Source organism: Sphaerodactylus townsendi, linkage group LG01, assembly GCF_021028975.2.
Source record: "Sphaerodactylus townsendi isolate TG3544 linkage group LG01, MPM_Stown_v2.3, whole genome shotgun sequence".
NCBI lineage: Eukaryota > Metazoa > Chordata > Lepidosauria > Squamata > Sphaerodactylidae > Sphaerodactylus > Sphaerodactylus townsendi.
The window spans coordinates 80,674,467-80,701,354 of NC_059425.1; the positions used below are offsets into that span (position 1 = coordinate 80,674,467).

At 45.2% G+C, this 26,888-nt stretch overlaps 1 protein-coding gene across 1 annotated transcript; it reads right to left on the reverse strand.

Moving 5' to 3' along the window:
* Positions 1-305: 305 nt before the first annotated feature.
* Positions 306-15,646, reverse strand: LG01H1orf100 (linkage group 01 C1orf100 homolog). Its single transcript, XM_048484993.1, has 4 exons — positions 15,579-15,646; positions 2,777-2,869; positions 1,829-2,010; positions 306-662 (listed from the first exon to the last, which is right to left on the reverse strand). Exons 1-4 carry the CDS (start codon positions 15,644-15,646, stop codon positions 550-552), a joined length of 456 nt encoding a protein of 151 aa, XP_048340950.1. The 3' UTR covers positions 306-549.
* Between the last annotated feature and the right edge of the window lie 11,242 nt (positions 15,647-26,888).

Sequence of the window (26,888 nt, forward strand, 5' to 3'; positions counted from 1 at the left end):
TCAGTGGAAGGCTTCAGCCTCTATGTCATGTTTGACTCTGTAGAGTAACTGGTTGACTCCTATATGATACAGAATGCTGAAGAGAGGGATCAGTGGTTTGATATATCAGAGCTGCACTTAAGTTCTTATCACACACCCCAATTTATCTTCACAATAGCCGTGTGAGGTAGTTAGGTTGACAGTGACGGCTCCAATATAATCCTGACAGTTTCTTGGTAGAGTATCATACCTGAGTGTCTCCAGTCCTAATAGTATAGTGATTATTACACAAAACTGGCTGTTCTCTTGCTTGAGCTGTGTTTTAGAGGGAAGGGAAGGCCACATCGCAGTTATACATCTGATTATTTTACTGTAGCTCAATTTTATCATTCTGATGTGTCACTAATAGTTTTTCTATATCTTAAAATTCAGTCCTCAAATTTCAAAGCAATTCAGTGTGTATTTATAATTGCCACAACACCTATGTAGTGCTAGAGGTACTTCCATCAGAAGAATTCTTGAAAGACCGTTCCATATTGATGATGGTGGGTTTCCAGATGTAAGAACTTATCACAGCCCCATAAATGAAGGTTTAACGATTCCCCTCTTCATGGCAGAAGTACTTTTCCAAACTGATAATGATTCCGCATCAGGTCCTGGACGACGCCCAAATTCGGCTGTGTCTGTAAGTAGAACACAGTTATGATCTCTTCAATGCTTAATGACCTCAAGCAGCAGCTCCCCTGGACTTCACTCTGACACATGAGCCTTCGTCTGAAGGCTCATGCAGATTGTTTTTAAAAATCATATTTTGCTATCAAATTAGTCCCCCCTCCTGTTAATTGCAATTTCTTCTTTATTCTCATTCTGCTTTGAATGATTTCCTCCCTTCTCCATTGGTTTCTCTTAGCTAACGACTCCCTTCTGAGCCCAACAAAGTTGGAAGAACCTGCTGTACTCCTTGAACTAATAAAACACTATTGATCATTGCCTGAAACAATTTTATGAAGAACTGACATGCAAAAAGTAATGGTTTGACATTTCCCCAATGACATTCACCAAAACACAAAGCGTTTGGGCTACTTCCCTCAGATTAAAAAGAGATTTATTCTGTGATTTAGAGACCTGCTGCTTGAAAATACTATTTTAAGTTTCCTTAACCCTGCAGGAACTGGTAATACAGATTCTTTGATCTAGGCCTCTGTATATTTAGAGGATCCCCAAAAATACCACATACTTCAGATCAGCTTATCCTTTCAAGAAGGATCAGGAAGAATGTTTTAGCTTGGCAGAACAATCAGCTACTGATTACAACAGATGATCATATGATTGTAGACTTTAATCCATGGGCTAATGGCTTTACTTTACATGTCAAGTTTACAGGATTCAGAAGAGTTTCCCCATTAACTTCAGTTGCTTGTATACATTAAAAACAAACACTGGTTGTAGACAGAAATAAAGCCTGTTACGTGATTTGCTTAAAAAATAGTTTACTTGAATGTAATGATGCTGTTGGGCAAATTTCATAAACTTGCTCGTATTCGTCTTTTTGTGGGAAAAGCTGTCATTAATTTTATTTCCGGACTATAATAAACATCCAACATATTAATCAACAATCAGAATTAAGGTGCTTCTTTCTATCCAACCTATTGACTACCTTCTATATTATTCCTTGGAAGTACCACAGGGCTTTGCTTCAATTACATTTTATAGAATGTATAGAACTTCTGTTAGCCTTTTCCCATTACAGTATATATCAAATGGAACATCTAAATCAAGGCAAAAAAGATGAGCTTTCCCATCAAAATATGTGGTGAGTTTACATGGTAGGCTGGTAGAAGTTACCCACCTGATTCACAAAATGGGAATGTGAATGCTTCTCTGTATGTGGTTTGTGTGTACCAGTCATGGGGTTTCTTCTTTGTCCTTTGGTAATGGATATACCTCTTCAGAATTAAATAGTCAAAATCATACTGAGGTACAATTTCACATTTTACTGGAGGAGGAACTGGCTGAAGTTTTATAAAAGGCCTAGATGAAAAATATAAACAATTTAGTAAACTCATGCTGACATTCAGCTTATTAAAATAGGATCTCTCCATCCAAGTAGCCAAATATCTAAATGCTTATTCTAATAGCCTATTGAAATGCAACATTCAGTTATAATCCATCCATAAGCTAGTAGGCAGTGGGAACATGACAGCTTCCAGTGAAACTCTCATAATTATTGCTGTTTATTTGGCCTCCATCAGACTTCTGAAATAGTGCAATTGAAGTTGCAGTTAATCTGTATAAACTATGTTAATTTTTTCTGTTGTGGAAGTTCACTCTATTATATAATAAATAGCTTTCAATATTCACTGCTGGGTTTTGTTGTTTGTATGAATGATCTTTTCCAGAAATCTTTAAATATCAAGCATTAACAAAAATACATGATTGCTTGCATTTCCACTCAAATGCTAAACACTAATAAAGGTTCGAGATAAATGTGATTGTTCAAGCCTACGCAAGAAAAATATCTGCTTCCAAAAATCATATCATTTTTATCCTTGGTCTGCACTTCTGTTCATGTGGTGATCACTTTTCTGTTTTAAGTTGACTTCCTGAGTCAAAATTGTAAAGGGCCTTTTGTATAATGTTTTTGGTTGGTGCTTATTACTGATTGTTGTACAGTGCCATCCTATGCGGTTATAACTTACATCTATTGACTTCAATGGACTTAAGGTATAACTTTGTTTAGGATAGCATCACCTACAAATTAGAACAGGTAAGAGGATAAAGAAAAATATTTTCTTACCCCGGATGTCTTTCAGGGGGATAGGCAACATGAACCCGAGCCATTTGCCCTGGATAGTAACCACGAACATCTTTTCCCTGATGATGAATAATTCTAGCAGGAAAATAAAAACACTGTAAGGACTTTGTTTCAAGTATTGTTGTTGCTGTGTTGATACTGCATTTCACAGCAACCCCTCCCCTCCAAATTTTCCAAGTACATTTATTGCTAAAATATCAATAATCTTGTGGGAAGAAACCCTAGAGACCTGAGAATTATCTATGTTGTTATCTTGCACCTAAGGACCTGAATGTCCTTCCCCATTTTATCCTCACAACCACCTTATAAAGTAGGTGAAACTGAGATACAATGACTGGCTTAAGATTAACCAGTAAACTTCACGGCAGAGTGGGTATTTGGACCCCAGTCTCTAAGATATTTGTCTGATGGTTTGACCACTATATCATGCTGGCTGTAATGTAACAGCTAAGCTTGTTAAAGACAACTTGCTGTTCTAGAATTAACACAGATACATAGGTAAAAAAAGGACATAATGTTGTTTTAAAGTTAGAAGATTCTGAGTCATGATGCCATGATGGTGTGGAGGTGTCATGACTCAGTGCTGGAGCATCTCTTTTCTTTGCAAGAAGGTTCCAGATTCCACTCCTGGCATCTCCAGTTAGAAGGAAGTAGGCAGCATGAAATACTTCTACCTGAGTTTGTGAGATCCTTTGTCAATTCTAGTAGACAATATTTGACTTTGGTAGACTAATGGTCTGACTTGGCATATGACTTTCATGCGTTTGGTTGGAATGCCCACACAAGAATACGAAGCCAAACTAACACACACACACACCCCCGGCGACACAAGTATTTGGGAGTGAGTTACTCCTGAAAAAAAGGTGGTGATTTCAAGGGTGCTGAAAATCAGATCCTGAATAATGCTGATTTTTTTTCCAGCACTTTTTGGGCTGCTTCCGCAATACCAACGTTTAAAAAAAAACTGGTGAGAATCCCCTGCCCCCTCCCTCCCTCTCCCTCTCATTTATCTGCTGGCTGGTGCAGAACTCTGCCACCTCCACATGGATCCAGAGGCAGCAGTCTGTGCGGAGCTAACCATGGGGCTTGGCTCAGTTACAGAGGCTGTGTTGAATTTTTTCAGGTTTGGGATTAATAAACCTGAACATTAAAAAAAAGCAAAAAAACCACCCATACCTGTATGAGAATTCATTTTTTCCCGAAATTTTTTTAGGTTCTATTAAACCCTAATTGAAAAAATGTCATACAAAATTAGTAAATACCCTTAGTGCAGGCTATGCCTGCAGCAGAGAAATTCTGACTTGAAAATAATAAAATAACAAAGGGTATAAATTAAAGCTAATTACATTTGTCTAAGCAAATTCTCTTTTCTTTTAACTACAAGATTTCCTCTGAATATTCATTTTCATTTATAGTCCATTCTCACTGGGATCCAAGGGAAATCACAAATATGATTTAAAAAACCTTTTAGTCAATGGATAAGATTTTGAATCTAACAGCAAAGATTCCTATTAAGATAGAACCATGCAGTTGGACTATGATTTCAAAAAGGGGTGGAACAGAACCATACATATAAACATACTTGTTTAAGGCAACTGGACAATCAGTACAGGGAAGACTTTATGAACATGTACAGAACCATTGCCCAGCAGCTTTGCTCCTATGATAGTTCCTTCCTGAACAAATCTGCTTTGTATGTTTTGTGAAAATAATAGAAGAGCAGGGACCTTCCTAATTACCCCTGGAAAACCATTCTACAGTGTAAGAGCCACCAGTGAGAATGCAAGTGAATGGGCAATGACCAATGTTACCTGTATGCAGGGTGGCACCTTTAGAAGGATCTGCAGAGATGAACTAGAAACTGGAATTATTAGTATGACCACAGCAATTAATATACACGGTGTACAATTATCCAGGCTTTGCAGATATTCATTAATTTTATTCAACATGGTCATAGACCAATAAAAAGACTAAAGTACTTAAGCACAGTTATAATGATAACAGTTGACAAGCAATTTCATGTGACACCAATGATTTTTGTATTTTGTGGATATTTGTGCACAAATATCTGTTTGGTTTTACATGCTGCAAATCTAAGTAAAAGTTCCTTTTGAGAACCCATCTCTCTATATAAAAAGCTAACAGTGACTTTGTTAGTCACGCCTTAACGCTGAAACGGCTGGACGGATCACCCCCAAATTTTCACATGACGTTCCTCCCTGTTGCGGGCAGGTAATTGGACCTTCAAATCGCCGAAAGTCCATACCTGAGCCAGGTAAAACGTCTTTATCCTGGCACACCAGGCCATGAAGCTGGCTGTGTTTAACTGTTATTCTTAGAATGTTCGTGCAGCATGCCTGTGGCCGGAGGGGTTGGTATGCCCTTACAATGTTCGCGCAGATGGGCAGAGATGAACAGTGAAAACAGTAAATAGGTAATACTGGTAGGTAATACGAGTGGAAGTGAAACACATACACAGTTTGCTGTGTGAGACGTCAGGTGGGGATCCCCCCCCCTCACAAGCAGGTAACTTTCACTCTCTGTGCCTCACCCACTGCTACCACACAATACACATCCAGCTCATCCTCACACACCTCACGCTGCCCTCCCTCACATCCAACCACCACTTACCCACTTCCTCACCCATATTCACCACAGCTCTCTTTTACTAAAAGCGAGCTGGAGTTTGCCTTTTTCTTCTAAGAAAATCCACGGGGTAGGGGTGAACCAACGCTACTGGCTCCGCTTCTTTTGCACATGGCCCTTTAAGAACCCAGAGAGCTGGCCTCGATCTGAGTGCCTCACCACCCTGCCTCTGATGCCTGACTGGGATAGCCTCCTTGCCCCAGTTCTGCCTTACCCAAGCCAGGACTGTGCGTGTCAACCAGCCTCATGGACAGCGGGATTTGCACTCTGGACAGTTCCGTTGCGGAATGGAAAGGGTTACATTATACTAAAAAAACAAGACACCACCATATAACAATGTGAATTGAAAAGGGAAAGTGGGATTCCATTTGACCACCCCAAAAAGCTATGCTGTGGATCATTGGACCTGCATGGACATCTGTGTGGGTTGTGGACTGTGATGAGAAGGACAATTGCCACAGCAATGCGTGGCCGGGCCCCGCTAGTGTTTAATAGAGATTCTCAAAGTAAGGTAAGAGTAATTGGGAATGCATTACAACCCATCTGTCAACAACTGAATATAACAACAAATTTCAACAAAACAGATGGAGGGAATTTGTGGTGAGCGGGGTGAGGAAGGATTGCATGGCCTCTAAACTCTAAACTCCAGTTATGTCTGGATCAGTCCTAATATGTCTGGATCAGTCCTAATAGGTGATTGTTATTACTGCTGTTTTAAAAAAATAACAGCAAATATACTAAAGTTATTTTAAGTCTAGGTATAAAATGTGCTTCTCCTAGTTTGTTGCCAAAAACTTATTGTTCTTTAAGAATATTATTACTGACGCTATTCAGCAAGTGAAGCTTTAAGGGAGAACAAAACCCTTTTGCAATATGTTCATAGAAAAGAAGGAGCAAGAAATGTTCTAGAATACAGTTAAGATGTGACTTCACATCCTTAGATTAAAAATACAAGACATATTAATTAGGTTGAATGAAAGGTCTTTCTAAAACGAAACACACTTTTTTTTAACAACACTCCATACTTCAGTGTAGGCAAGAGCTCAGGAATTAATGATGACATTGTTCTTAGTTCTTCCTTACAAACACCTTAATGGGGTGCAGTGGAAGCTGAGTCAGCCTAGTCATCCCTGTGCCAGGGAGTCTGCGTTTGAATGAGGCAACCAGGGATCATGAAAGGGCCCTTCAAGCCAGGAAGCTAGAAGAGGTTGTTTAAGATAAACCACTTTTTATTCTGACATACTGAAAGTTTACAAAGTGTTCCCTATGTTTCACTTTTCTACAGATATCTATTGAACTTGCAAGTTATTACCTAATCAAATAGGGAAACAAAATGGTAATTAATCCAGTTTAGCATTGCCCCCAGCATTGCAGTATTGTAGGGGGAAGAGATATCTGTCCGAACTGCTGATGAATTATGAAGCAATTCCTATTTGTTCATCTACCAATTAGTTCTGTGCAGATGAACATTAGGTCAATGGGAGGGATTGCCAAAACACTGAACTGTGTCATGCATAAATTAGCATAGCTGTGCCTCATTCACATTGGCTATGCAGCACAAGGCAGCTCAGTTCAAGCTTCATCTCTTTAAGGTGTGCAGGCAAATAGGTACTGGAGATTGCAGTTTAGATCATCCTAGAACAGGGGTAGGGAACCTGCGGCTCTCCAGATGTTCAGGAACTACAATTCCCATCAGCCTCTGTCAGCATGGCCAATTGGCCATGCTGGTAGGGGCTGATGGGAATTGTAGTTCCTGAACATCTGGAGAGCCGCAGGTTCCCTACCCCTGTCCTAGAACATATTAAAAGGCTTCAACACAGCCTTAAAATCAGTGTAGGACTTTCTGTGGGTTTATTGACTTCTATGAGCGACCAAAGTTACAATTCAAGTGACTCTTTCAACACATCTACAACATAACTAGAGATCTGCAATAAATTTCAGGGGTCCACTTCCCAAATCCCCCCCCCCTTGTGTCTGATTAACCCTATGAATATGTAGAGATGCAGCCTAGGACTTTTACAGTTGTATCTGATTGACCCTATGTACGTGCAGAGTTACAGCCTAGGACTTTTACAGTATTCTGTCTCTTTAGATCTTTCAAATGTATTTGTTGCCTGCTAGCTCATGTTCATCTCAATACTGCAGAATTTCAAAACAATCTATGAAGAACTTGACTGTATATAGGCTATCATAATCAATACAATGAGCTGTTGAAAAAAAACCCTGAAAAATGCACACACTTGTAAATTATTCACAAAACCATACATATAAATCCAAGGTGATACAAAAAAGCACAGAAAGTATATTCTCAACTTTCAGCAACATGTAGCTCATAAGACCTGAACAATTGTAAGCATTTCATGGCATTCTAGTCCCTTCAATAGTCAGACAGTGGTGGATGTCTGATCATTGTTCTGTAGCCAGTGCCTGTTGTTAACATGGAATCCAACTGTACCTCAAAATGTTTCATGCATACCACTGCACTTTATCAGAACTTTCAAAACCATGCTATATCACAAAATTTCACCCAATACATCTCATGAATAAATTATATACAGTACAAAAGATACAATACAATATATCCAAAATTACTTACAATTTTTTCCAAGAATCCTTTCACTTTGCTCCTTAAACAGCTATGTAGGTGACTCACTGCTGACCTACTGCAAGGCTGCTATGAGACTTCAGAAATTGTTGGCCTATATATTTCACCAGTGTAAAGATCTCAGTGATGCTGAATCTCTTCACAGCCGTTTGGCCTTGACTGAGTTCCCTGGCACGGGCGACGGGCCAGAATCCGCAGCAACCACACTGTTAGGGGGCTTATCTCATAGAGTGAGATGAGAATTCCGTTCCCATGAGAATGGGACTGGAGACACCGGGAGGGGGATGGGACAAGGGGGTTATATTCTGTAGTTTAAGCGGGAGGCCCCATTCCAGTCATGCCGTGTGTATGAGCTTTCTAAGATGTCTGAATAAATTGTCTTTCAACCAAAAGCCTTTTATTTCTGCCTCGTTGGAATTCCTTACATTATGACTGGAATCCATCTTTATTTTTCTTTTTAACGCTCAGTGGATCTCTGGTGTTTTAACATGCAGAGATTGAATATTCCTGAAACTGTGGAAGGCGCGGTAGCCCCCATAGAGGGTTCCGAGCCTTCCCTTCCTGATTCTGAGGAACCAGTGGGGGAACGGGTCTCGCTGGTGACTCTCTCCCGTCCTCGTTCCAGCATGAGTCTTCCCCTACTTCGTTGGGATGAGGGATGCGGATGTGACCATGTGGATTTGCATGAGTCGTTTGGGGCGCTGTCTATGGATCGAGCGCCTGTGGATCGGATCTCTACCCGTTTCCGTGTGGATTACAAACCCCAGATGCAACCTGTTTCGGAAGAGATGGGTCTGACTACACTTCATGCGGCCACCCAGGAGTCAATTGAGCGATTCCTTGACTCCATGCTTCGATGATGCTCCCAAGGATCCCCAGTGGCATAGCACGGGCCCATCCCAAGTCCACAGTCGAAACCCGGGACGTTGATCGAGATCAGGATCGGTGATCGGGAGGGGTTTCCGTGCGGTTCCCAATCCGGATTTCCAGCCCCCGGGCCTGTAGCAGTTGATGTGCCAGAGGCGCCCCATGGAGCCGTCCGAACCCGTTGGAGGACTGGAGGAGTTACCATCCGGAGAGGAGGAATCCGAAGAAGACCTGACTCCCCATCCAGATTTATTTCCCCTCCCGTCCAAAGAAAGTTGGGACGATGAAGTGGCCCGACTGCGCGATGCTAAAGAGGCATGGAACCGGGAACGCAGACTCTGGGAGGAGGAACGCGAACAGCTGCAAAAAGATCGTGAATGCCTGCAAAGGGACCGAGAACAACAACGCAAGGACGTCCAACTCGAGCTGAACCGGGCCAAAGAAGCGTTGCAACGGCAGTATCAACCAGAACTTATCGGTCCATGACAAGGTCTTGGATCACTCCAAAGCTAGATCTGGAACGCCAGCGCGAAAGCATTAGGGCCATCAAAACGCCAGAGCGAGTTGACTCTGCGGCCATTCAGCGTGATGAACAAAGCAAAACTGGATCGCATTGAAAAAATGGGCCTTACATGCGCGTCAAGATGCCTTAACTTCGCCAAAGAAAGAGAATTGGCTGCCTTGGAGCAAGAGCTGAAGAGGCAGCGGGATACGATGGCAAGAACCCGGGTCGGTGCTTACGCCTTTACCAGAGCGCCTACCACCGCTACCCCTGCCATGGGGTCGACGCTGCAAGGTCCTACTTCAATCCCGGCTGCCTCCTTTCTCGCCGGAGGGACGACGGTGCAAGGTCCCGCTCTACCTCCTCAACCGGCGGTAACTCAGCCGGCCCCTGCTCTCCCAGCCCCACCGCCCCAGCCGTTGCAACCACAGCCCCAGCGGGCTCCAAGAGCTGTTGAAAGAGGATATTATAGGCCCCCCCATCCCTGCCCGTTTCGACGGGACCACCTCTAAACTCCCCTACTTCATCCTGCAACTGGACGCACATATGGAGGAATTTGATGATTTGTATCGTTCTGAACGTGAAAAGATACGGGACATCGGGTCCGTCTTGGATGGGGTGGCTGCTGACTGGTTTGTGACTCTTTATGAATTGCAAGCTGATGATACTTGCACAGTGGCCGGATTTCTCCAAGCCTTACGTGCCCGTTTCCAAGATCCGGATGCTGAAAACGAAGCCATTCGTACCATAAAGTCCATTCAGCAGGGCAACCGTTCTTTTGCCGCATTTGCCCGTGAATTTCGTCGGCGGCTACTAAAACTTCCTCCTGACTGGCCCGAACACATGAAATGTGAATACTTCGCCGAGGCTATGAATACCAAACCCGGAGACAGTTCTCCTCATCCGCATCCAGCGCACACCGTCAGCTGAGTGGATCGATCTGGGATCACAAGTAGCAGCCCGTCTAGAGTACGCTCGTGCCGGGGGCGCCCACACCCGAAAACCACCACGGTTGCCCCAACAACTTCGCAAAACCAAGCTCCAAGCCGTCTCCACAGAGACCACATCTGAACGCCGCCGTCGTTTGGGATTATGCCTCTATTGCGGTGGTCCTGGCCATCTGGCTGCCAACTGTCCCAAAACAGAAGCCCGCCGTTCGGTCTCACGCACCCCCTCTGCCAAGCCTCCACGGAAGTCTGGGCCTCCCCCCAGGCTTTCGTCCAAAGCCGCTTCATCGAGGAGGGACTTGAGGGAGGGGAAGTGGCGGTTTGCCTATCTTCGGCGCCCATGGACATGGGTCCTACTCAGATTCGGTGAGTGAGGGCAGCGCGCCCATTACTATTCAAGCCTCTTTAGCCAACCCTGCCAAGCATACCGCATTATTATAGCCTCCGCCCTCGTTGATTCTGGCTGCTCCCACTGTTTAATGCGACGCAGGTGGCTGAGGAACTTGGCTTAGACCGAATTCCCCTAGTGAAGGCCATTCCGTTTACTCAAATGGATGGCAGCCCACTTGGAAGCGGAAGGCCAGCCCGATTCAAAGCGCAACCTGTTTTGCTCCGTTCGCTGACCATTGGGAAAAAAATTAGTTTCGTTCTTGCTCCAGTGGCCAAACACTCCATTGTCTTGGGCATGCCATGGTTGTTATTACATGAGCCAAATATTATTTGGAAAGAGCTAATTCTAGAATTCACTGACCCCCTGCGGGGAACACATGAAGTGGGGAAAACCCGCCTCAAATGACATTGAACCGCTGGCTTCCACCGCCTTACACACGTCGGTGACTTCTAATCCCACCGATATCCCACAAGCTTATAAAGATCTGGCCAGGGTGTTTCAGGAGCAAGAATGCGATCAGTTGCCCCCTCATAGGGATACCGATTGCAAAATCATTTTGCAGCCCGGAGCTCAACTGCCCAAGGGTAGAATCTATCGCATGAGTCCCACAGAAGAAAAGGAGCTCCGTGCTTTCTTGGATAAGAATCTGGCTCATGCCCAGTTCATACGACGAGCCACCAAACACACCCATGCCGCCCCTGTTCTGTTTGTAAAGAAAAAAGATGGCTCCTTGAGACTTTGTACTGATTACCGTGGATTAAATGCTGTTTCCATGTCCAATAAATATCCTTTGCCCTTAATCAAAGACCTCTTAGATGCACTGGGCAAGGGCCGGATTTTTACTAAGTTGGATTTAAGAGAGGCCTATTACAGGGTCAGAATTGCGGAAGACTATGAACATTTAACAGCGTTTAATACTAAATTTGGACAATATGAATACCTAATAATGCCATTCGGTTTGGCTGGAGCCCCCGGAGCTTTTATGGCCCTAATCAATGAGGTTTTGCAAGATTTATTGTATAAAGGGGTGGTCGTGTACTTAGATGATGTCTTGATTTATTCACAAACTATGGAAGAGCATGAAGCCCTGGTTCGAGAGGTGTTACAACGTTTACTTGACAACTCTCTCTTCGCGAAACTGTCAAAGTGCTGTTTTCATCAGTCCTCCATAGACTATTTAGGCTATCGGATCTCACCCGACGGCTTAAAAATGGATCCTGCAAAAGTAGACGTGGTACTTCAATGGCTGGCCCCCACCAACAGAAAAGAATTGCAATCCTTCCTTGGTTTTGCCAATTTCTATCGTGATTTTATACCCCAATTTGCTAAACTGGCCCTTCCGCTCACAGATCTCTTACGCACCAAAGGCAAGGATTCACAGGCTGCTAAGCCCGGGGCTCCCCTCCCTTGGTCTCAGGAATGTCAATCGGCATTCCAGCATCTGAAAGCAGCTTTCACTACCGAACCCATTCTGAAACACCCCGACCCCGACCTTCCTTTCGTAGTTCACGTGGATGCATCGGACAAGGCGCTCGGCGCAGCCCTCTTGCAGAGAAATAAAGATGGTAAACTTGTGCCGTGTGCTTACTTATCCAAAAGTTTTCTGGCCCTGAGCTCAACTGGACCGTAGGGGATAAAGAGACTGCTGCTATCAAGGTGGCTATGCACCTGGCGTCACTGGCTTAGGGGGCCAAACACCCCTTCCAAGTTTGGTCGGATCATGAAATTTGGCCGCCCTCTCTACCCTCAGAATGTCCGCTAAGCAGCTACGTTGGGCTGATTTTTTCTCCCTTCTCCTTCACCGTCCATTTTTTCCCTGGAAAAACCAATAAACTGGCTGAGTCGCTGTCTCGCCTTCCCGGGGAGGGGGGCGGTTCTTCGTTACGAGATATCCCGCGCACCGTGCTCTCCCCTCCCAGCTGGGTATGGCTGTCACTAGGTCACAGACCTCGCTCCTCCTCCCCTTCGCCCATTCCGGTATCGTCTCCCCTTCCTGCGGGAACTTCGAGGAGGCCGGGCTCCTTGAACTTCCAGCGGAAGGAGACCCCAGATGCAGCTTGGAGGATGGCGTTTGGAAGCGGGGGGGGGATGTTGGTAAGTGCCTCCCCTCCGCCAAGCAGGTTCTCGAAGCCTGCCACGATGCCAGGTCGGCTGGACATTTTGGCTTCCTCAAAGCGCTACATCTGGCCCGTCGCCAGTTCTGGTGGCGCGCCATGCGCAAAGACATTGAGACTTATATCAAGGGGTGTTACGGTCTGCGCTGAGGCCAAGTCCATTCCGGGAAAACCCCGGCCTTTTAAAACCTCTCCCTGTTGCCTCCCGTCCCTGGGAGGTTATTTCCAATGGATTTTATTCACGGATTTGCCGGAAAGCCAGGGAAACACTGTCTTATGGGTAGTGGTGGACCTGTTCTCCAAACAAGCACATTTTATCCCCTGCACCACCATTCCCTCTGCCCCTAAATTGGCGCGATTGTTTATTCAACATATCTATCGCCTACACTCCGCCCCTCCAAGGTGGTGTCCGACCGCGGGCCCCAATTCGTCTCCAAATTTTGGAAGGCTTTCCTGGGCTTGTTGGGAACCACCCGGTTGCTGCCCTACCACGTTCAAAGTGACGGTGAATCAGAGAGGACGAACAGAACTCTAGAGCAGTATTTGCGTTGTTACACTAACTACCATCAAGACAATTGGTCGCGAGTTAATCCCATTTGCAGAATAAACTTACAACAATGCCATTGATAGCAGCACACAGAAAACTCCCTTTGAAATTGTGTCGGGGCGTTCTTTCCCACCACTGCCCCAACTGCCCACGGAAGCGCTGCATCCTCCAGAATTCAATCAATGGATTTCATCCCTGGCCGAGGGGTGGAAGTCCGTCCAGACCGCCCTGCACCAAGCCAAGGACTCACAAAAGTTTCAGGCGGATAAACATCGTTCTGACTTCCCTTTACGTGTGGGGGCTTGGGTTTATTTGTCTACTAAGAATCTTAGAGACGTTCACAAATATTCAAAACTGGGCAAGAAATTCGTGGGTCCGTTTAGAATTACAAAAGTGATCAATGATGTTACTGCTCGTTTAGAACTGCCTAATTCCTTAAGTAATATCCATCCCGTCTTTCATTCCAGTTTGCTCAAGGAGGCTCCCGCTTCCAATGCCTGGCACGACCCTCCGGAGATACCCCCGCCGACCATAATTGAGGGCCACAAGCACTATAAAATTGATGCTGTTCTGGACTCTCGTTTCAATCGCAAACGCTTGCAATATTTAGTTTCTTGGGTGGGGTATTCTTCTGGCCACAATCAATGGGTATATTCAGAAAACATCGATGCCCCCTCCCTTATTTCTGCTTTCCATCGTGCCTTTCCAATGAAACCGGGGGGGAAGGGTTCTTTCTTAGGGGAAGCAGAATGTAAAGATCTCAGTGGTACTGACTCTCTTCACAGCTGTTTGGCCTTGACTGAGTTCGCTGGCGCGGGCGACGGGCCAGAATCCGCAGCAACCACACTGTTAGAGGGCTTATCTCATAGAGTGAGATGAGAATTCCGTTCCCATGAGAATGGGACTGGAGACACCGGGAGGGGGATGGGACAAGGGGGTTATATTCTGTAGTTTAAGCGGGAGGCCCCATTCCAGTCATGCCGTGTGTATGAGCTTTCTAAGATGTCTGAATAAATGGTCTTTCAACCAAAAGCCTTTTATTTCTGCCTTGTTGGAATTCCTTACACCATACTTTAAAACACCTGCATCTCTATGTGATTTCACCTCTTGTGCAGCTATCTAGACAACTGTCTCTGCTAACTTGATGCAAGGCTGCCATGAAACTGTAGAAGCACTCTAAAACGCCAATATCTAAGTTGAGAGTATACTTTTTTGTGCTCTTTATAGCACCTTGGATTTATATATATGGTTTTGTAAATAATTTACACATTAAACGTGCGTGCATTCTACACATATTTATTCAACGGGTTCAGCTTGTATTGATTATAATAGCCTCTGCATAGTTAAGTTCTTCATAGGTCGTTTTGTGACTTTTGTACTGTACACAATTCATTTTGTATTACTTTAGATCTTAACAGCACTTTGAGCCCAATAAGATCATTCTAACACTAAAAATCTCTTTTAGGCACATGATTCTGAGCAGCATAAGTAAAATATTTTAATTTTGTATTTGATCTATTAATTTGAGCATTGACCATTAGAAATTTCTGCTGATGACATGGCTACAAGTTCATGTCATGCAGATTTTAAAGATGTTCTGAAAGGCTGATTTTACATTGGCCGTTTCCGCACGAAGGTGGAAGCGGCCGGGTCGGCGTTTATGACGCCGACCTGACGACGCTGGGACCGTCCGCACGGACGGTCCTGGAAACAGCCACGTCACCGAGGCCTGGGAACACGCTCCCCTGGCCCTGCGCGCCTGCTCCAGTGGCGCAGGGCAGGGGGGCGTGTCCCCAGGCCTCGGCGACGCGCCGGAGGCCCGGGGACAAGGTAAGTGCCGGGTGGGGGAGGCGTCGTGAAGCCGCTGCCGTTCGCTCGGCAGTGGCTTCACGGCGGCGTTTCCCCAACAAGAGCGCTTCCAAGCGCTCTGGGGAAACACCGGCTTCGCGGCGGTCGGGCGGCGCGAGGGTGGCGCAGCTGCGATGCAGCTGCGCCCCCTGTGTGAATGGCGGCCTGGAGACGGCGTTTTTACCATCTCCAGGCCACCATTAATTGCCCGTGCGGAAACGACCATTGATTGATATGTGATACATGTAGCCTCTAATAATCAACCATCTGATTCCTATACAGAATCTCCAAGGAGTATGGGATGTTTAATACTTTACCTTACAGGAACATTAGGTGCTGGATCTACAAACTGCCGTAATCGTATTGCTGCAGCAGGTCCTGCCATTGGAACCCCTGCAAAAGATTATAGAATGTTATGCTTCATTTAACAAATTCAGTTTCTAGCTCACAAAAGCTAAATCTGTTATTGCTTAAGGTGACAGAAGAACTCTTGTTTAAGAAGAAGAAAAGAGAATAAATGTCAAGTAGTTTTGGCAGAATGTGAGGAACAATTAACAGCCACATCCAAAGGGGATGGTGTTGCTGCCACACCAACTCGCTTCTTCCAGAGGGCTCACAAGCAGCATGGGGAGGCAGTGAATGCCAAAAACTCCTGGCCACCTGCAATTTCTCAAAGTCTATAACAGACTTGCGCTACACAGGAACATTCCTAGTTTAAGCCGGTGAAAGCCAACTAAATCAGCTCAACTATGGGAATACCCCCAGAATGCCCAGAGCCACACTGGTGTCCACCTGGACTCTGATGCAGCTCTGGGGGCTGTGGTGTCTTCCACGTCTGTGCACCTACCTGGCTGCCCTCCCCACCAGCATAAGCACCACTTACGCCAGCAGGGAGGGCAAATATGCCGGTGCACCCCCACACTTGTTCCAATAGCCTGTTCAGCCCCCTGTAGGATTGTGCTGTAAACAGACATTCAAAATGAAAACAAAAGGATTGATTTAAAGTTCTCCTTTTGAAACTGTACCTTCACTGATAAGCCCTTTCTGAGGATGCTGTATTTTTTAACAGTGGCCATCCTCATTCACTTAAAAATGTTAAAGATCAGGATCCACAGAACTGTGCAATTAATTCTACAAACCCATAGCAGTAGCAATTCCAAAAATAGTTTGAGTTGGTTTGGAAGTCACTTCTTCAAGAAAAGAAATTATTGTGGGTCAGTTCATGCCATTTGGGTTAGCTTTAGTAGTTCTTTGAATTCCATTCCTTGTTCATATTGTTCAAACCTAAAGTTCATATGTTTACAAATGATATATGCTACTGGAGCCACCATCACAGACTCTCATTTGAAAGGATGAATCATTGATGGCTTATGCAAATATTGACTCACTAGCATTTGAAAAATAATGTAGATTATGCTGCCTGACAACCACATCAGCAAACTGTGTTTTGACCACTCCATGGCAACCTCCATGTGGTCAAATATTTAATTTTTTGCTGGGATGAATCACAGACTGTTGAATATTCTTGGTCTCGTCCCTAAGAAAATGAGAGGCAACCTTTTCCTCTGGTATCTTTAATTTAGAATCTTAACTATGTTGCTGTTTTTGTATTTCAATTTTATTTATTTAGATTTTTATGCCTCCCTAACCCAGTGGGGACACAAAATCGCTTACCACTCCATTCTCTCTTTTCAGTGTTATAGCTACAATAACTCTCTGAGGTAGGCTAACTTGAGAGACAATGACTGGCCTAAGATCACCCAGGGAACTTCCAAGGTAAAGTGGGGATTTGAACCTTAATTGGTACTCTATTACTCCACATTCTGCTGGAGATGGCCTTAAATTACCAATTGAAAAACAACTTAGATCACACAAGTTTGAGAATTTGTTGAAGGGGGAATTTTCATTTACCTCATATTTTTTCTCTGTCGTCTTTGAAAACCCTAAAGTTTCTCCCCTTTTCCTGCTTCCTCTCTTTCCCTCCCACAGACAGTCTCACCTAGGAAAACTGGGACTTGCAGGTTTGCCTCATTATTTCCTACATCACCCTCCACCCACTATTTCCTCTTTTCCTCCTCCTGGCAATCCTCATATCCTCACTTTTCTAGGCTTATTTTTCCCCCTTTCCTACCCGTCCAACTACAATCCTTTTATCTGCCCTCCGATCTTCAACTATATTTTTTTTTCTTCATATTTTTCCACAAGGGGGATCTAAAATAGCTTACAGAAATCTCCTGCCCTCCATTTTATCCTCACAAGAGCCCTATAGAATGTGGAACTGGCCCAAAGTCACCCAGTGAAAGTCCATGGCACAATGGAATGTTGAACTTGGGTCTCCCAGATACTTGCTCAAAAAATGGTCCCCAGCCTCCAAGTAGGGCCAGGAGAACTCCTGGTATTTCAACTGAATTCTATTTGACATAGCTCAGTTCCCCTGGATCAAATAATGGGGATGAGTTCCATGGTATTATATCCCATTGATGTTCCTCCCCTCCTCAAACCTCACCCTCCCCAAACTCCACCCCCAAAGTTGGCAAACCTAGTCCAAAACTTTAACTGTTCCATCACCTTCTTATTGCCCAGACTTTGAACATTGATACATAGACACCTGAAGCCTTACATCTTTGATTCTATTTGACCTGGCCCCTCCAGGTAGACCTCTGCTGCTTGCTCTCTTTCACTGAAATTCCTATGTTGATCATCTCCTTTCTCTTGTGGTGTCAATTGAAACTCTGTTGATGAATCTCCCCAGCTTTGTGCCAATCATATTATTCCACACCTTGAACCTGACTCAGTAGACCACTGGAAATCTTGCTCTGGTCATGCAAACTGAGGGTCATAGGTACTTTTACTGAACCAATCCTTCTCATGGTGGGTCTTTCTCTTTTCATACTGTCTTAAGTGTTTCCTACCATTATTTTCCAGCAACAGAAGTACAGTAACTTCAGTTTACTCATTTTAGCTTCTAGCACCATATAAAGGTAAAACTTTTATTGGGGTGTACTTTATCTGGCTGTAAAGAAGTTTGAGGTGCAACAGAACAACCATTCACTCTGGTTCTCAATTCAGTTCTCCCCTCAGAACTCCCTGTCCTCTGGCTATAGAATGATGTGCAATTCTCTCAGCCAATCACATGGAATTCCAGATTAACTTTTTGGGCTCTAAACGTTCTACTCCCGCAAAGTGCAAGGGGCATAGTTAAGGATCACAATTTCTGAAAAGTGTGAGTTGTGTAAACTTGATGTCAAGAAGAACTGTGTGCACTATACTGAAAAGAGAATTTACATTTATTATAGAAAAGGCAATGCCATTATTCATGCTCTTTGATTTTCATGCTTGCAGTCAGCCAGTCCCAGGCAGAAGCAGAGCAAGGAGAAACTGCGCCCTGCACTCCTGCCGTGGTGCCACCTGCCCCCACCATGACCCAGAATGCCCCCACCACGCCCCTGCCACGGCCCAGCCACGCCTCCAGTGTGGCTCCACCTGGGGCATCGCCCCCACCCTGTTGGTGCTATGCCACTGATCCCAGGAATATGTAGAAACCTTGAACTGGTGGAAGGAGGCAGTTTTGGAATGGATGCAGGCTAATAAAGTGAAGTTTAATTCTGATAAGGCAGAAATGTTGCTGGCAAGTAAAAGGTCTGAGTAGAGGAGTAGAGTAGAAGGAGTAGAGTAGAAGGTCTGAGCCCAGAAAGGTATCATCCTTTCTGGGTGGGGTTGAACAGGTCCATGGTTTGGAAGTGCTCTTGAACCCAGGCCTACTGCTGGAAAAGCAGGTGGCAACTGTGCCATTTGCCTGCTTTAACAGATGGGGCCTTTTCTGGTCAGAAAAAATGTGGCCACTGTGGTGCATGCCCTATTACACTTAAATTAGAGTACTGCAATAAGCTTTACAATAAGCTCTAAAACTGTTCCGAAACTTCAGTTACTACAGAATGCTGCAGTCAGGATGTTGACTGGAGTAGCCATAGGGATGTTATCTCAATCTCAAATGTTTCTGGGCACAATTTAAGGTACTGCTGTTGACTTTTAAAGTCCTATTTAGTTTAGAACCAACATACCTAAAGGATTATCAAATCCCTTACCAACCACTGCAGTTAGGGTTGGTCAATACTAAAAAAATTCGGTAAAATTCGGATTTGGGTATTTTGGGGCATAAAATGATTTGTATGCCCGAATCCGAATCATAGCTGATTCGGATATGCCCGAAAATTCGGGTAAATCCGAAAAATTCGGGTCCGTTTTATTATTTTTTTGATTTTTTGGTGTTTTTACACGTTTTGGCCTGCAGGGGGTGCAATTTTAAAGCTAGCAGCACTAAACTTTCAGGATATCATCTGGAGACTGTCCTGATGATTCTCCCCAAGTTTGGTGAAGTTTGGTTCAGGGGGTCCAAAGTTATGGACCTTCAAAAGGGGTGCCCCATCCCCCATTGTTTCCAATGGAAGCTAACAGGAAATGGGGGCTACACTTTTAAGGTCCATAACTTTGAACCCCCTGAACCAAACTTCACCAAACTTGTGGAGTATCATAGGGACAGTACTTGTATGATACCCTGAAATTCTGGTGACAGTAGCTCTAAAACTGCACCCCTCATAGTCACCCAAAGAAATTTCCCCAGATTCTGTGCTCTGTAGTGGCTGGCTGGCTCCATTGCAGCCAATGGGAAATTTCTGTGGGAGGGCTGTGGAGTGCACATTTCTCATGGTAAACCCACAAAACTTTCAGGGTGTCTTCAGGAGAGTCTCTTCATGACACCATCCAGGTTTGGTGACCGTTGCTTCAAGGGGTTCAATGTTATGGGTAGGGTCTATCTCCCACTGCCCCATAAGCAAAGTTCCTCAAACCTGGATGGTGTCATCCAAAGACTCTCCCGAAGATACCCTAAACATTTTGTGACTGTACCTTGATAAATGTGCACCCCACAGCCCTCCACCAGAAATTCCCCATTGACAGCAATGCAGAAGTCACTGCAGAAAAAAAGAATCTTGGGCAGAATTTTGGGGGTGCCTGCAGCGGCGCATTTTTAGACATATCAGCACCAAAATATCAGGGGTATCATCAGGAGACTGTCCTGATGACACACCGCAAGCTTGGTGCAGTTTGGTTTAGGGGGGGGCAAAGTTATGGACCCTCAAAATGGTAGCCACCATCTCCTTAGCTCTCATTGGAAACAATGGGGGATAGAGGCCCCCCTTTGAGGGTCCATAACTTTGCCCCCCTGAACCAAACTGCACCAAACTTGGGGGTGTCATCAGGACAGTCTCCTGATGATACCCTGAAATTTGGTGCCACTAGCTTTAAAAATTCCGGTTTTCATGTTTCACCGCTCCTGCACATGAAGCCTGCTGGAGTGAGTGAGCGGTGAAACACGCAAACCAGCATTTCTAAAGCTAGTGACACCAAACTTTCAGGGTATCATCAGGAGACTGTCCTGATGACACCCCAAAGACTGGTGCAGTTTGGTTCAGGGGAGCCAAAGTTATGGACTCTCAAAGGTGTAGCCCCCATCCCCTATCAGCTACCACTGGAAACAATGGGGGGATAGTTGCACCCCTTTTGAGGGTCCATACCTGAACCAAACTGCACCAAACTTGGTGGGCAACATCGGGACAGTCACCTGATGATACCCTGATAATTTGGTGCCGATACATCTTGCAGGCACCCCCAGAAATTTGCCCAAGATTCTTTGTTCTGCAGTGACTTAGCTGTATTGCTGTCAATGGGGAATTTTTGGTAGAGGGCTGTGAGGTGCACATTTCTGAAGGTATGGTCACAAAACTTTCAGGGTATCTTCAGGAGAGTCTCTGGATGACACCCTCCAGGTTTGGGGAATTTTGCTTCAGGGGGTTTAATTCTATGGGACCCAAAAAGGGTAGGGTCCATCTCCCACTGCCCCCCTGAAGTAAAGTTCCCCAAACCTGGATGGTGTCATCCAGAGACTCTCCTGAAGATACCCTGAAAGTTTTGTGGGTTTACCATGAAAAATGTGCACTCCACAGCCCTCTATCAGAATTTCCCTATTGACAGCAATGCAGCTAAGTCACTGCAGAACAAAGAATCTTGTGCAAATTTCTGGGGGTGCCTGCAGGGGGTGCATTTGTAGATGCATCGGTACCAATATTTCAGTGTATCATCAGGAGACTGTCCTGATGATACCCTCCAAGTTTGGTGCAGTTTGGTTCAGGGGGGGCAAAGTTATGGACCCTCAAAAGGGTAGCCCTCATCTCCTTAGTTCCCATTGGAAAGAATGGGAGATAGGGACACCCCTTTGGGGGGTCCCATAACTGGCCCCTAAACAAACCTCACCAAACGGAGAAGGGTATCATAAGGACAGCCTCCTGATGATACCCTGAAATTTTGGTGCTGATATGTTTAAAAATGCGCCCCCTGCAGGCCGAAACGTGAAAAAAACCCCAAAAAATAAAAACGCAATTCGGCTGGTGATCCGAATCCCATGGATTCGGATCTGTTAGGATTCGGACAGTTCAGATTCGGCCCCTCCTCGTCCGAATCCGTCCGAATCAGTGCAGATTCGGTAAAAATTCGGATTTGGACTGGCCGAATCTCCAACCCTAACTGCAGTTGCTTTGAGCATCCCTCCCTTCTGATATTAGTGTGGTGATAACCTAGAAGAGGCCCTTCTTGGCTGTAATATCAAAACTCCAGAACTCTTTCCCCAGGGAAACTAGCCTGATCATTTTATTTGTTTATTTGTTTGTTTGTTTGTTTATTATTAAACTTATCAACCACTCTCCCCCGAAGGGCTCAGGATGGTGAACAACAGAGTAAAACAATAAAAGTCTAAAAAATATATAATAAAACCAGAGTAAAACCATAAATAAAACCAGAATAAAATTCCATAAAAAGGAGAAATATTATAACAGATGGCAACAAAAACCCCACCCTCCTCTGTGCCCATGAAAGGCTTAGATGGAATGGGGCTGATAACAATCAACCAGGCTGGCCAAACACCTGACAGAACAGGTTTGTTTTGCAGGACCTGTGGAAACTTTGCAAGTCCTGCAGGGCCCTGGTCTCACTAAGGAGCCTATTCCACCAGGTAGGGGCTAGGGCTGTAAAAGCCCTTGTAGAGGCCAGCCAGATGTTCTTCGGGCCAGGGACCACCAATAGGTTCTCCTCCAAGGAGTGGAGGGATCTAGTGGGGCAATATGGAGAGACGCAGTCCCTCAGGTATGTAGGCCCAAGGTCGCTTATATCTTTAAAGGTTAAAACCAATACTTTGAACATGACCCGGAATTCGATGGGCAGCCAGTGCAGTTGGTATAGGACCTGTATAGTCCAGTCCCGGCTAGATGCTCCAGTAAGGAGTCTGGCTGCCGCATGTTGCATGAATTTCAGTTTCCGGATCACAGTCAAAGGCAGGCCAGCATAAAGCAAGTTACAATAATCAAGGCTGGAGGTGACCATTGCATGGATCACTGTGGCCAGGTCAGAACAGGAGAGATATGGGGCCAGTTGCAGTGCCTGACACAAGTGGTGGAACACTACCTGGGCTGTCTGAGTGACCTGGACCTCAAGTGATAGTGTCTGGTCCAAAGTCACTCCCAGGCTTCTGACAGCAAGGCTAAGTGCAAAGCCTCGCCGTCTAGCGTAGGCAGGCAAAAGTCCACCAGTTGCTTTTCTCGACCCATCTATAGGACCTCCGTCTTTGCAGGATTTAACTTCAGCCAGCTTGCTCTCAACCAACCAGCCACAGCCTCTAAAAAAATGCTGTAGAGCTCCAGGAGCCAAAGATCGATAGCCCTCAATTGTGAACACGAGCTAGGTGTCATCCGCATATTGGTAACACCGCAACCCAAAACTCTGGACCAAACTCACCAGGGAATGCATGTAGATGTTAAAAAGCATAGGAGAGATTATTGCCCTTTGCGGCACCCCACAATTTATGGGATGACGCCTGGAGTTCTCTCCCCCCAATGTCACCTGCAGTCCCCGGTCTCGAAGAAATTAGGCCAGCCAGCTCAAGGTTGACCCTTGAACTCTGATATTGGTGAGGTGGTGGACCAAAAGGTCATGATCTATGATATCAAATGCTGCGGTGAGATCTAACAACACCAGCAGCACTGAACCGCCTCTATCCAAGGGGAGCCGGAGTTTGTCCACAACAGCAACCAGTACCGTCTCGTTCCCATGGCCAGTGTGGAAACTAGACTGGAAGGGATCCAATATGTTAACATCATCCAGGAAACTTTGGAGCTGCTCCGCCACTGCTCACTCAATTACCTTACCCAGAAACAGATGGTTTGAAACTGGGCAGTAATTGGCTGGATCTAATGGATCTAATTGCAGTCTTTTCAGGAGTGGGTGGACCACTGCCTCTTTAAGCCGACCCAAAAAAACTCCTTGCTCAAGGGAGCAATTGATAATATTCAACAGGTGGCTCCGAAGCTCCTCCCTGCTGGCTTTCACCAACCAAGAAGGGCACAGATCAAAAGGACAAGTGGTAGAACATACTGCTGCCAGTGTCCTGTCCACTTCCGTTCGGTTGAGCAGGCTGAAGTGGTCCAAACAAGGACCCAAAGATAGCCAAGGGGCCTCCAGTTCATTTATTGTATCAAATGTCGCAGGAAGGGTTTAGTGGAGGGCCAAGACTTTGTATGTGAAGTAGTTCGCAAATGCCTCACAGCCAAGTGCCAACTCCCTCCATTTAGGATCCATAGCAGGGGTCGTAAGTGCTCAAATTACACTAAACAATTGTGCCAGGCGCGAACCAGCAGTTGCAATAGAGGTAAAATACACCCTCTTCGCTTCCTTCACAGCTCTCTTGTAGGATCTCATAAACGCCCAATATGAGTATCTTGTCCCTTCATCAAGAACCCACCGCCACACTCGCTCAAGTCATCTCAATTCCCGTTTCATCCTTCACAGCTCCTCGGTATACCAAGGAGCTGGTCTGGTGTGGGCATGGAGAGGCACCTTGGAGCGACAGCCTTGATGGCTTCAGAGAGCCTGATCTCCCAGCTCTCTCCCAGCTCATCAAGGGTGTCGCCAGTGGGTGGGGTTTCCCGCAGAGCATCCTGGAACCACTCTGGGTCCATTAGTCTCCACAGGCGGGCCAAAACATGCCCATCGCCTAGACAGGGGGGCGTGGGAGCATCAATCTGAGCTGTAAGGACACAGTGGTCAGACCATGGCTCTCTATCAATAGAGGATAAACCCACCTACACACCTGTCATGAAGATCAGGTCCAGAATGTGGCCTTGTTGGTGCATGGGGTTCCCTGTGTTGACAAGGGAGAGGCCTAGCATCACCATGGTTGACACTAGATCAGCAGCTACCAAAGAAGAGGTCAAATCAATGTGGACGTTGTGGAAGTCACTCAACACTAGCAGGTTGGGGTGCACTAGCAGGTTGGGGTGCAGCAACACCCACTCAGAGACGACTTCAAGGAGCTGTCTGCTGGTGCACCAGCAGAACAGCCAGTCTCTCCAGGAAGTCCCAACAAAGGTCTAAACACTCCAATCCACTAATCGATGGGACAGGGGACATCCTGAAGGAGATCAAATCTTGGACGAGCATTGCCACACTGCCCCCCTGCCCCCAGCCCTGTGTCCAAGGTTGTTGGACAAATGTGAAACAATCTGGGATAAGGTCATTGAGGGCAACCGTCTCCCCCTCCCTCACCCAGGTTTCTGTTATGAATGCAAGGTCCACAGCCTGATGTTTAATGTAGTCACAGAGGATGGCAGATTTATTATTAATGGACCTCGCGTTCAACAACAAGTTTGTTATGAACTATACATTGATATTCCAGGCATGAGGATTTTTGTATTGGATTGCTGGAAAGGGAGATTGGGTTTATATTGGTTGGCTTATAGTTTGTATTTTGGTTTTCTGTTATCAATGTTAGAGTAAATGTTATATGAATTCTCCCAAATTTATTGGAGAGCCTGAAGCTGTAGATAGTTCACCTTAGAAGGACTCCAAATTTGTTATGAATTATATTTTAATATTCCAGGCCTATATTGGAACTCTTGATTATGCCAATAAAGGCTTATGTATGTATGTATTGGAACTCTTGAACAGAAGAACAGATAGCTCAGCAAAGGTCTGTGATGTGCTGATGTAGCAGTTGAAATGCCTTGTTCGGAGTGCTTATTTGCTGGCTCAACAAATTGAGATTCAAACTGTGAAAGAGTGATTCACAGCGATTAATGCCGATGTGGTCCCATAAGCACTGGTGGAATTTCACCAATTTCTCCAATTCACTTTTTAAATTCCATACTGAACCTACACAGTAAATGAAGGGCAACACTAATAACAGAACCTAAAACTAAAATTTTAAAGATAAAACATTCTATATCCATAACAGTTGCCTTCACCTATACATACACGCATCCTGCTTCTATATTGATGTGGCACAACTTTAAAAGAATTACAGTATAAATTAGAATCCAGCAAAAATGCGTTACTAGGAATTGTTAACATGAATGAAAGTCAAACAAACTCTGTGCATAGCGTTTTGGATGCAAATCTATATTTTATCCTATCTTAATATGCTGACTATCTGCCTTAATATATATTCCTTTGACAAACAGTGATGACAAATGAGCATTGTACTACCACAATTTATTGACCAATTAGACTGAGTAGTAGGTCCTTTCCACATAAATTGTTCCCACTTCCCTGTGGTATGTTCTTATGCTCCTGAAAAGTTATGTGAATATTCCAGTTGTATGGTGAGGATCGCATGGGCTTTGACTTCCTGCTTTCCAATGCAGTGCTGATTAGGGGGCATACAATTGCACACTGTTGATATGGTTGGCTGTTAATCAGACATGTCGCGGCAATGGGGACATTTGGGACAGCTTGTCCCGGGTACCGCCATTGCCATCACATGTTGGGGATGGGGGCCAGGGCATTTCAGGGGCATTTAGGGGTGAAGTGGAGGCAGGCAGGAGGCGGCACTTGGGCAGCTCATGCCCCGGGCGCAGTTTTCCCTCCCTTCGTCACTGCTGTTGATATAGTTTCAACTGGGGTGAATGGGAATTTGAACCTGGGTTTTTTAAATTCTGCAAGACATTTTATTTGTGCTGTGCAGAAAGGACCACTGCATTCTCCTTCTAGGTTGGGCATGGCCAGTAGCAGCTGCTGGTGCCCATCCATCTGCCATGGTGGTGTCTGAGTTGCATCCGCTCCATCTGGGGCTCAGGTTGAACACTTGTTGATTTCCCAGATACTGTTCTCTTTCACCTCATTTACATTGGAAGTTTTAATTTTTCTATGGCAGCTCTGGTTCTGACCCTTTCACCAATTACAATGCAATCCAAATTTCACTAATGAGCAGTCAAATTCTGTACTTTTGGCCCAACCTAAATGTATTGGGCCAAATAAATTGCAAATTCTAATTCTGCAGCAAATTCATCCGAAAGGGTCAGGATGATTATCTCATTTACTTCCTGGGCGGGGGGGAACGGTGGCACCAGCCGAGTTGAGGTGGTAAGGTGGCATGCTGCTACTGCCCCATCTGCTTTGGACATTAAAACATCTTGATCCAATAATAGGAGGGAAGGCTGCATAAGAAGATGCTAAGTACAATAAATGTAGTCTGAGGCAACCAATCAGTATCAGTGTTCCACCCAGTGCATCTTATAGGGTGAAAC